At 37.7% G+C, this 12555-nt stretch overlaps 1 protein-coding gene and 1 long non-coding RNA gene across 2 annotated transcripts in view; one reads left to right on the top strand and one right to left on the bottom strand.

The window, feature by feature from the left end:
- The window catches only part of LOC309667808, a 22079-nt gene extending 17633 nt beyond the window's left edge, over nt 1–4446 (top strand). The window contains exons 2-3 of the long non-coding RNA XR_014267972.1: nt 45–4048; nt 4375–4446. This is a non-coding gene — a long non-coding RNA (uncharacterized lncRNA). The remainder of the gene's footprint in view (nt 1–44; nt 4049–4374) is intronic.
- LUZP2 (leucine zipper protein 2) overlaps nt 1–12555 on the bottom strand; it is a 446993-nt gene extending 434438 nt beyond the window's left edge. The window contains exon 1 of the mRNA XM_082476703.1: nt 4444–12555. Within this exon, the coding sequence (XP_082332829.1) occupies nt 4444–4505 (62 nt within the window). The 5' untranslated portion in view covers nt 4506–12555. The remainder of the gene's footprint in view (nt 1–4443) is intronic.

The following is a 12555-nucleotide window of genomic DNA, read 5'->3' as shown; positions in this document are numbered from 1 at the left end:
GTAAACCTTATATATAAATATTTCTGAATGTGACTAGATTATAGGTACACGTATTTGTAAATAATATATTATTTTATTGCCTTGATGTCTTATGTAACAACTGATTTATTGCAGGTACACTTTTGATGTGTGATAATGAAAACATCAAAAACATTTCTGAATGTTATGAAGATAAGTTCAAATGGAATTTTTTCGATTTTCTAGAGAAGAAAATTTAATATTAAACATTATCTGTTTAATCAGGTTACTTAAATGATTTAGTCCTATTTATTAAAAAAGATTTTCCTCTAGAAGTCAGTTAAAAATAGCACACATGCACCCACAACACACAAGCACTCTCATAACGCACATGAGAAAGCATAATTTCATTACACCCATATACGGCCAGTGGTTTCAGTGATTTTTCCTTCCTGGTTGGTAGGTTAAGTTCTCCCTTTCAATTACATAGAGTTTGGTCTGGGACAATTGTACAGTCAATTCATAAATGTTTGAGGTGTCTCTTTCATTAATTAAAAAGAAAATTTAGTGCACAAAGATATTCCACAAATAAGTCATTTAAAAAACTGCTATTGTAATTAGGCAACTAAGGCCCTGAAATGGGATTTAAAAAGTCAAAACATTTTTGCCAATATCTTCTTAGCCTGGAAGAGACATTTCCCTAACTCAATTACACAGAATGGAGAAATTCTTACAAAGAAATGTATGCAGCGTCATGTAAAGGTGTGTGTGGGGTAAGACTCCTTGTGTACTGGGCTTGGGACAAAAAAAATATAGTACCTCAGATCAATTTGGGGGAATTAAAGTAAGACTCCTTTTGATATCAAATTTATCTGCTTAAAAATGAAAATTTTTTGGTGCTTATTGTGTTCTTATTGTGACTCTTGTCTTTCCTTTATCCCATCCATCAACTTGATTCTGAGGTGAGATTGAGGCACAGAGCAAATAGGAGCCTGAGGCATCTTCAATATATAGTACCATCGAAAAACACATTCCAAAGTAAACATGTGGTGTTGACTGCTGATCAGAGGGTCCAGGATAGACCTCTAAGGTGACTCCTGTTGGGAGAACTATAACCGACCATCTGCTTAAAGTTCTTGCTTGATGGAAAACCACCAGAAGTCAGTAGACCTTCACTCCTCCCCTACCATGTTCTCTCCCCATTAAGTCATTTAAAACCAAAGGTATCAAGAGTAGAATCACAGCATAAAGGAATAGAGGTTCAGCAGACTAAAGTACAAGCCTTCTCCAGCACTCCATGGGTCCCTTTTCACCAAGAACTTCTAAAGATTTTTTCACCCTACTACTCCTTTCAATACCTATACTACTTCTTTCTGAAGTGAATTGCTGGCTGCCTTGGAACAGCAATTTAATGCTTCTACAGAATAAGGCTATTTAAAAAGTGCAGTGATTCTATTCTGAAGATATGTTTGCTTTCTTTGACCACATTTATTTGTGTACAGGTTAAATGGATTTCTGCATTAGCTACATCATTCATTAAATTAACTCTATTTTTTAAAAATTTATATATACTTTATAAACAGGAGAGACAATATGCCAGGAAATTAAACAGCTCTTTTTACCTCTATGGGGTTCAGCAGTAAAACAGAGAACAGTTCTTGGCTATTGTTGAAGGTGAACATTTAGCTTTCTTTCAGGACAAATGAAGTAACTCTGACTGGGGGGCATAGATGTTGTTCACTTTGGTGAAAATTATGGAATTTTTGTGCTTCAGCATATAAAGTTGCTACAGAAAACGCAGGGACAAGGAACAAATAAAAACAGAAAGCTATTCAAAAATTCGTATTTAAAAGACAGAATTGTTTTAGAGTTTTCATCCCTGTGGGTAGAATACTATTTTACAGTAACTGTCTTTCTCTAATTGCAGCATTTACTTTAGTGAACACATTCATTAACCTTAAAACAGAACTGAACTTAGACCTATTGGAAAGATAATAGCAAGGTATTAAAGAGCTATGCCCAGAAAGAGATGTTGAAGCAAATAATTTTTTTTTTTTTGCACCAAGAGTCTCAGATCTGCTTTCTCCACACTTTGAAAAGAACTTAATAATAAAAGACAAGTGATAACGCCCAAAGGCAATAGGAAAATTAAGCAACTGCCACCCTCTGCTAGTGCATTCAACACAATTGAAGCATGTGAAATTAAGTTAGCATAAGTCTTTGGCTAGAAAGCCCACTGTCACAGGTGGTCATGGCTCAGCTACACAGTTTTTCTCAGCCGGGCAATAAGCGCACCTCTACTAATGCAACTGTTCTTGCAAACCTGTTCAGTTTAGGTTCTAAGGCGCACATTAACCAAATGCGTACAAGAACTCTTAAATATTACAAAGAGAATGGCCTTCTGTTACAGTCCATTGAAACATAAGCTCTTTGCAAAATGACATGTTGATAGTACCCAATTCATTGTCAAGTTCTCTCACTGTCACAAGGTAATCTGGGTATCCAGTACAATAAATTGTTACAGAGTAATCACGATAATAAGACATGCCACCAATTAGGAAAAGTTTTGCTTTTTTAAGCCCAGCATGCTTTTTTTGTTGAGTTGGCAAGAGGGAAAATTTAAAGAAGGCTTGTCACAGTTTTCACATACAACCAACACTGCAGAAGTTTCATATCTAAAGTAAACTAGGAACGACTAATTCGATTTTGGTTGTGAAAAGTGCACTGACTATTTTTTTTAATTTATCCTTATAAAAATTAACACTTTTATAAGGTGATGGCTCTTTGTTTTTGCAGTATATAACCAACATTAAAACTTCGATTTCTGAGCCACTTATAGTATCCTTAAAAAGCAAGTGTACTTTTGGAACACTAGCGATTCACTGTACTTAAAAATCATTGTGGGCAGGGCTTCCATTGTTTAAATATTTATTATTTTCTGCATATATTGACAGGCATATACTTAAATGCCCCAAACTTTGAGAATTTCCTTTCTCTAGAAGAATTCACAAGTAATTATTAACCACAACACAAGAGTTCAGAGTAAACAGCAAGACACTTCAAAAAATAACAATTATGCATGATGAGCACTGAGTGTAGAGCTAGAAACAAATATTAAAATGGGCTCTGTTATTGGAGCAAGCTATTATAGTACCGGGAAGCCAAGTGATTTTAAAACCATCTGCAGTTTGTGAACTCAAGTGACAAGCAATCCTTAAAAGAAAATAAAGAATACAGCTCATATTCCACTTTAGTCTGGGAAAGTCACCTGGGCTTTGTTTGCAAGCAAAGACTAAGTTCATCAACTACTGGGGCTAAACCAAACAGTCCTCACACTAGAAGGAAAGTTTGGTTACAAGAGCCTGAAAGAGGGTGTGTCAGTTAGGAATGGAATCACGAATTTTGCTGCCCTGACTTTTCATACATAATGAGTTTCCTTCATACTTCTCAATTTCAGAATTAGATATAATCCTATTTCCCCTCTTCATTTTCCAGCAGACACATAATCAGATAATGTTTCCATTCACATAGATTTGAAAAGATTCTTATCCTGTGTGGGTCATTTTATTTTATAGTAGCCAAAGCAGAGAGGTTGCTGCCAGTATGATGTTCAGGCCATGCAGAATAAAGGCTCAGTCCTGGGCAATGAAACAGTCCACCTTTGTGCTGCTCTTGTGGAAGAAGAATGCAAACCCATCACCAACTTTGGGACTTGATCAACAGTGGGGAATCACAAAACTCTTTTCAATCAACGCATTTTAAACCTCCACTAAAAATAGCTCCTCTGTGCTTGGGCTTAAAGTCCCATCTATGGCCAGGGATGGAATACAGTACTTAATTGTTTCTGACTAGGGTCCTTGCATCAGCACTCTGAGAGTGTCTTCTAACTTTTAATCGTCTTGTGTGCTCTTTAATTAGACCTGTTCACAAGACAGCCAAAGGAAAATGCCTACCACTAAGCCTACTCAAGACATTAAAACAGTCTGATTCACAAGTCCAGGAACTTTTGTGCAAGGCTAACCATCTCCCAAGATTTGTCATTTTTCTCTGGTTCCCTGTGCCTTAAAATCAGACACACTTAGGGGAGGAGGTAAGCGCTGTGGCTATTAAGACAGCTCCATTGTATCCAGAAACTGCCTGGTGACATTACTCTCCTTGTCTAATTTCCTTTCTTTATTTCGTCTCTTACCGCGTGTTATCTGTTTGCTACTACTAGCGCTGGAGGGAAACATAGCTTTGGAAGGAACACTTGGTCCCCTCACTGGGAGGAATACTGAGGATTGCTTTAAGGGCTAGGATAACTAGAAACGGGCTCTACTCCCTCAGAAGGATTTCAGAGCCCGAATTATAGAGAGACCCCCCCTAACTTAGGCGGGAGATGCAAACAGCTTAAGTGTCTGTCCTTGGCCTCCACAGGTGACCTGCGGTTGGACCAACCTACCGGCAACTCCCCTCAGCTCAGGTCACTCACGCTCCTGGACTCACCTGGTGCTGAGGACCAGCGCCGGCAGGAGAGGCAGCAGGTAGTGCGCTGGGCTGAATTTCATGCTTGTCACCTGCCGGGATCCTCCTTTCCTCGCTGCCTGCGCTCTCCCTCCTCCTCCTCCGGGTCCTGTCGCTCCTCAGTGCCCGGCTCTGTCCCCGGCCAGCAATGAGCCCTCTCCAGCAGCGGACAGAAGGAAACCGACAAACGGACAGACGCCTCGCAAAGGCAGGCGCTGAGAGTGGGGAGTATCTTCGGGAGTGATGTCACCGGCGAGGCGAGCCCTGCCCGGGATTGTTCGCCGCCGCAGCTCCCGAGACCGGAGGGCGCGTTGTCACTCGCGCTGGAGGCGGCGCGGGGAGAGGGAGGGGGTGCCCAGTGATGGACCCGCGCGCTCCGGTCAACGGGCTGCACGCACCCGGCTGCACGCCCGCCTGGGGCTGATCTGTTTATTCCCGCTTCTCCATAGGATGGGGAAGGGCGAGGTGGGGGCCAGGAGAGAAATCTAATCTGCCAGTAACTGAACCAGCGTTCGCGGCAGGAGGTGAAACAGAATTCACTGGGAAAGACTATCGGAGGCTAGAGTCATAGGCAGGCGCCCCTCACTTGATTAAACAGTGTTTGTAAAAACGTTGCTCTGGAGAGAATGTTTAAAATATTACTCTAATTAAAAATGCATAATGACTCGTTTGATGCGAATGGAAGGACAGTAGGAATGAGCAGCGTCCAGAAATGCACCCTGAGACCGTACTGCCATTGTACGCTTCTTAGTCCGCAAGCGTGGACTCCAAAGAGGTTTCCGGACAGTTGAGACGTCTGCTGTTTCTGTGATTTGAAAATTTCTGACCTTCCTATAATTTCAATGTGTCTGTGTTTGTACCACCAACTGGTAGTGGGGTTGGAGTTCGTGTCCCAGGTTCACTCACCTAAAGGGTGGCTTTTCTTCAGGTGAGGAAACATAACAGAAAATCATCAAAATGTTAGTAATTAACTCGGAGTGGTGGTATTGGAAGGCAGAAGATTTTATCTGTCATTTTTTTCCTATAGTTTCCAAATTTTCTATAATGAACATCTGATATTTAGTAAGCTTTATTTTGAAAAATTAATTAGAAAAATGAAATAATAGAACTCTAATACAAAATAACATTTTGCAAAAGTAATCCTAGAAGATAGTGCCAACTTCATCTACTAAGATGTTCAATTCTAGGATCTTTACAACAAGGGTATTCTGGCAGGATAACCTTGTTAAATAAATGTTTGTAAAGCACTACTTCATACATTGTTTCATTTGATTGTTTCAAGAGCCAACCTAGAGAAATATAAATAGTCCCTATCATAGAGATGAGGAAAGATCTCATCAAGATCTGAGCTGTATTATTATTATTTTTTTCAACAAAGAACTGTGTTCTTCTAAATCTTAAGCAAACCCTACTGTTGCCGGGAACATCATACCTAGCATAACAAACTCAGTGATTAACACAAAGTTGATGTTCAACAGAGGCTGACATGCACCAGAGACCCTAGAGGGCAAAGGTCAGATGTTCTCCAGGAATTCCTATCCAGATGGTTCAGCTCATGTTCCAGTTTTTTCAGGGGCTAGCCATTTACAGTAAAATTTAGATGAAACTTCCCCTTTAGCCTATTTTTTGAAGACATTACCTGTAGGAAAAATACATTTGTTATAAATGTATAAATACATTTATTTATTATTATTTTTTTTTAAAGCCTGATTTCCTTTTTTTTTTAAATTAATTAATTAATTTATTTATTTTTGGCTGTGTTGGGTCTGTGCGAGGGCTTTTCTCTAGTTGTGGCAAGCGGGGACCACTCTTCTTCGCGGTGTGCGGGCCTCTCACTATCGCGGCCTCTCTTGTTGCGGAGCACAGGCTCCAGATGCGCAGGCTCAGTAGTTGTGGCTCACGGACCTAGTTGCTCCGCGGCATGTGGGATCTTCCGAGACCAGGGCTCGAACCTGTGTCCCCTGCATTAGCAGGCAGACTCTCAACCACTGCGCCACCAGGGAAGCCCCCATAAAGCTTTATTTTAAAGAGGATACCAATTTAAAGAATTAACTATCTAATTTACCGATCTGTTTTTGCTTTTGCTTCTAATGGGATTGGAGTTAAAACACTCATACAGAACAGATATTACTTTAAAAGCCCAAGCCAACAAAATAGATGAGTAATAACTTTTGTAAACTGGATACCACCCTCTTGGGCCATAGTAAAATCCACAACAGATATAACTAGGAATACACAAATCAACTCACTTGTGAATTGCATGTCATTTACAAAGAAAAACTGCACTACACTTTCCTAAAACAGAATTCTGACTCCAAAGAAAAATATGTATTTCAGTTTGCTTCTGCTAGAATTATCTAACAATAGATTCTCTGCTCAGTTTAGAAGGTGATCATTTGAGTTGTATACTCAACAAAGACATATGACTACTTACTCTCTGGGGAATAACACTCATATTTGTACAACACATTTCTGTTTAGCTAACAACTTTGAATTTATTGTGTGCTAATCATAGGAATCAAGTGTGGTAGTCATTTCTATTATTCTCCTCTTTTGCGGTTGAGGTGACTGAGTGATTACGTAATTTGCTCAAGGTCCCTCAGTAACTTCTACAGTGGACATGGCATTCAAATTCAGTCTGCATTACTTCAAAACATTTGTTTTCTTGAGAAAGAGTTTCTTAAAATATGTTTACGTAAGAAAAGCTTTTCCCCACCCTAAATTGTATTACTTTAAATTAGATGTGCAACATGAACAACAGACCGCTGTAGACTGTCAACCAAGAAAGGGAAGTACCAAAATGAACTTTGTTTAGACGGTGTCTCACAGTTATGTTGTGCCACTGCATTGGATATCAATAACAAGGCACAAGGCTTGTTGACCTTTCTGCATTTTCTGTAAGCAGAAAAAAAGACATCCAACTTAGGAGGGCACAGGAGCATCAGGCAAGCACATCTTGGACAGTGAAGCTAAGTGGGATTGTGGAAATTCCTGCAGATTTAGAGGACTGAAGCATTATATTCTGAATTCCAGTATAGATCTGCCTCCCAGCAGAAGACACTTCTTCTTAGGGAACTACAAGAACATGTCTCCATCACCCATGACGTTCTGTCCAGACTGTCACAGGAAAACTCAAATCCAGACTTGATTTTATGGCTTCAGAGAGTTGGTATATGAATGTTAAAAATGTAGCAGTGCAGACAGGAGACTCAGCTGAAACTACTTGTCCTATACTGAGTCGCAACATTGAACTCAGCAAAAGTTTTTTGTAGTAACTATACCCAAGTCTGGATAAAGAACATGAAGAAAGCCCATGCAGTTTCACTGAGAGGGTAGTCTCCATAAAATGCTGGAAATGGGAGACACAGAGGCTATTTTTTATAAACAGCTTTATTGTGTACCTTAATTCAGGTACCCAAAACACCATTTCAAAGTATATAATTAAGTGATTTTTAATATATTGCCAAGGTTTTGAAAGCATCAGTATTATCTAATTCCAGAACATTTTCATCACCCCCAAAATAAACCCCATACCCACTAGCGGTCACCCACCACTCCCTTCTTTCTCCCTTCTCCCATCCTTGGCAACCACTAATCTAATTACTGTCGCTGATGGATGTGCCTAATTCTTGACATTTTATATAAATTGAATCATACTACATATGGTCTTATGTAACTAATTTCCTTAGTATCGTCTCAAGGTTCATCTATGTTGTAGCATGTATCAGTACTTCTTTCTTTTTTATTGCTGAATAATGCTCCACTGTAGAGATATACCACATTGTATTTATCCATTCATCAATTGATAGACATTAGGGTTGTTTCCATGTTTTGCCTATATGCTATGAACATCCAAATAAAGTCTCCTTTGTGAACATCTGTTTCCAATTCTCTTGGAATATAACTAGGAGAGGAATTCCTGAGTCATATAATAACACTATGTTTAATTTTTTGAGAAACTGCCAAACTGCTTTCCAAAATAACTGTATCATTGTACATTCCCACCATTAGTAAAGGAAGATGTCAATTTCTCTACATCCTTGCCAACACTTGGTATTTTTAATTTATTATTATTATTATTATCATTATTATAGCCATTCTAGTGGGTATAAGTAGTATCTCATTGTGGTCTTGATTTGTGTTTACCTGATGGTTAATCTTACTGAGCATCTTTTCATGTGCTTGTTGGCCATTCATATACAATTTTTGGAGATAGGTTTCTTCAAATTCTTTGTCCATTTTGTCATTTATGATTTATTTCTAAATTATAAGAGTTCTTTATACATCCTAGATACAATTTATTTGCTAGATATACAATTTGAAAATGTTTTCTCCCAATCCATGGGTTATCTTTTTATTTTCTTGATGGTGTCATTTTCAGCAAAAAAGCTTTTAATTTTCATGAGTCCAATTAACATGTTTTTTTCTTTTGTTACTGTGCTCTTGGTATCAGAAGGTTTTGCTTCACCCAAGATCATGAAGATTTATGTCTATATTTTCTTCTAAGAGTTTTATTGTTTTATCTTTGATCCATTTGGAGTCTGTTTTTGTGTACAGTAAGAGATAGGGGTCCAACTTAATTCTTTGCATGTGGGTATCTAGTCCTAGCATCAGTTGAAAAGGTTATTATTTCCCCCATTTAATTGTTCTGCTATTTCTTCTCTCTCAGAGTAATATGTTTTCATCATTTCTGCATTTCCTTTTCTACTTTTATGTTCTAAACTCCAACAGTCTCCTAGCGTTTCATCCTTGATCCTCCTCTTTTAAAATTCTGTATTTTTCTTTCCATGGTGAACTTTTAGTTTTTTGGGTTTTACTATCTATAATATGGTTAATCTCCAGCCTAGATATCTTCACTGAGCTCTTACATAGATTTCTCTTGGGTACCTCAAAGTCAAACTCAATCACAATGAAATTTTGTTCCTCTTACCATCTGATCATCTTTCTTTTTATTCCTTTACATGTCCATCAAGTCAGTCACCCAAACCTGGGAATCATCATGACTTTTAGCTCTCACTTCTCCCACATTTGGTCAATCAACAAGTCCTACGGATTTTACTTCCTAAGTATTGCTTTGTAATAATCACCGACCCGTATGTTAAACCTGTCACCAGGGCTTTATTTAGGGTTCATTATCTTTTGTTTCTGAAGTGTGTTCCTTACTCAGAGGTGTATTTTCCTCAAATCCATTCTCCCAGTATAATATACTTAAGCTGTAAATATTTTTATTGCCTTAAAGAACCTAGGGAATTACTCTTAATAATATTTTCAATACACGTCTCTTCCCTGTTCTTTCTTTAACTTCCATGTTCTACTCCTAAGAGAGCAACAGAAGTTTTCCTTGATGTGACTTTAAATTTTTCACATTATTCCTTCTTCCAGAAGTGTTCTATTACTCACCTTACCTGTATAGTCAGCCCTCCGTACCTGTGAGTTCTGAATCTGCAGATTCAACCAACCGTGGATGGGAAATAATTGAAAAAGAAAATTCCAAAAGCAAAACTTGAATTTGTTGTGCACTGGCAACTATTTACATAGCATTTATATTGTATTTACAACTATTTAGATACCATTTACACTGTATTAGGTATTATAACTAATCTAGAGATGATGATTTAAAGTATACTGGGGAATTTGCATAGGTTATATGCAAATACTATGTCTTTTTATATAAGGGATTTGAGCATGCCAGAATTTTGGTATCCATGGGTGTCCAGGAACCAATTCCCCTCAGAGTTACTGAGGGATGACTATAACTTACTTTAATTATTTAAGCCTTACCAAGGCCAGCACCTCTTTCTAGGATATTGTCCTTAACCCATCTGCCACCACAAACTTGGTAAGTTCTCCCTTTCAAATGTGTTATGGCATGTGACAGATTGCCTTGCTATTGAACTTATAATGTTACTTAGTAATAATATATTTCTGTTCCTCACTACACTATAAATCTATTAAGAATAGGAGAGGGGCATTTCTCATTTTTCTCAGTGCTAAAATAGGTGACGATGTTGTAAAATTATATTTTAATTTATGTATTTTCTAAGTCAATCACTAATTTTATTCAGATATTTGTCGACCCAGGGGTTAAAGGCCTAAAAAAAAAAAATGTTCTAAATGGTTCATTGGAAATACAATATGTTTACAGTTTTCATACTCATGGTTTTATTGTTGCTCATGAAAACTATCCAAAAGAAATTTACTTTACGAAGGCCAATTATACCTTTTTATAACCAAATACATCATAAGAAACAAAAGAGAAATATAAGGCTAATCCAAGTGTTTGTATTCCATTCAAAAATAAAACAAAACGAAAACAACAAACAAAAGCAAAAGCAAAAAAGACCAAGCTCTATACTCTCTAGTTCTTTTGAGCCAGTCATATACATTGAATGGCCTTAACCCACTGAATTCTCCACCTTCTTGATAAATTATCCTGTTGGTTCTCACAAATGGTGAGAAGTCTACGCAAGAGCCCTGGAGTAGGACTTCACCAGGAAGGAAAAGGGACTCAGGGATCTTATCTGTCTTATTTGTTGCCCTGGAAACAATCCTGTGTCTACTTCTTTGCCAGTACACCATGTGTGCGAGTTACTCTGGGACTAGGTCTATTCACTTGGAGAAAGAGATAAACACAATAATAAAGACAACAGTTGCTCTTTTATCCAAATGCAGGAGATAAATTATAATTCTGCTTTTGGCAATTATATTGGGAATTCACCAGAGTACTGAAACCTCAATGAATCCTTTTGTAAACCATGTATTTCGTAATGAGCACAGCAATGCTTTAATGTATAAATTTAAGCCCTTTTTTTAAAAAAAGTATTTTCATATTTTGCAGTATATTTACAAAGGAATCTGGCCTGCTGAACTGATTCATTCACTGGATCAGTTAAATTCCACCTAACTTTTAACAATCAATGGCATCTCTTATTTCCTGGTTTCCTTTTGCTGCCCACATTTGGCTGTCTCAGTGAATTTCTCAACACAGATAAATTTAAGACCCAATTCAGTCCCTCTTCTATGACTATCTCTCATTATAGAACCACTATAAACCAAGATTTCTAAGGTATGGTTTTTCCATGCTCACTCTATGTAACTTTGGACATATGGTTTTCAAAGCATCCTCTCATCCAACATTATATTTAACTCAAAATATAATTAATGATGAGAATTCTGCTTCCAGGCATGAAGGAATAATTGGTATAAGACTTATCCTCCTACTATAAACAAATATAACATTTGAAAAAAATGAAATGACTATTTCAAGCATCGGGAAATAGGAAGAGCAGAATCATAGCAAGCAAGCCCATGCTCACACCAGCTTTCTCAAGATGAGGATTTTAACTACTATGCCACAGGAAGGTGAAGAACAAGGGAAACAATAGTCCTACTGAGCCTAGTAAGCATAGTAAGCAGAGTTTTGATCTGTTAAAGTGTTTAGGATTTGTGGGAAATCATACCAGAGAAGAAGCAGCTTTGCAAAAACCTCCAACATACTGCATGGGGATTTACTACGGATCCTTGGCTAAGGACTGGGCTTCATGAATGCAGTCCAGACACTGAAAGGTCAAGTTCTGCTATCCTGCATTTGCAGTGAGTCTGGAATAGAGATATCCAAGTTCTTGAACTACTGTGATATTAGAATTCTTATCCAGCCAGACTAGAAAGCCCTAACAGCACTTTACAAACACACCAAGGATTTAGTTGAAATTCCAGAAAGTCCAGACTTTTGGAGTAAGAGCCATGCCTTGGTATAAAAGATGTATCTTAGAACTAATGTCAAAACTGATAGAGATTCACTGTAAAAAGATTTTTAAAAACCTGACAGTAGTGTAAAGAGCCACCAGTAATTTAACTGTTTAGAGAGGAAAATTCAGCTTCCATTAAAGGAAGATGACACAATCTAGAATCTCTACAGTGTGTTCAGCACAATGCCAAGCATAGGCCTGAATTACTGGATACATGAAGAGACATGAAAAGGTACTCATATTCAAAAATAACAGTAATTAGTGGAAACAGAACCCGAAGCAACACAGATTTTGAAATTAGGAGACAAGGACTATACAAATTTTAAGTATAAAAAATAAACAATTG

Source organism: Balaenoptera physalus (genome assembly GCF_965194825.1).
Source record: "Balaenoptera physalus genome assembly, chromosome: 10".
Classification (NCBI taxonomy): domain Eukaryota; kingdom Metazoa; phylum Chordata; class Mammalia; order Artiodactyla; family Balaenopteridae; genus Balaenoptera; species Balaenoptera physalus.
Note: the sequence above shows the minus strand (reverse complement) of the source record. Positions and strands in the feature narration are given on the sequence as shown.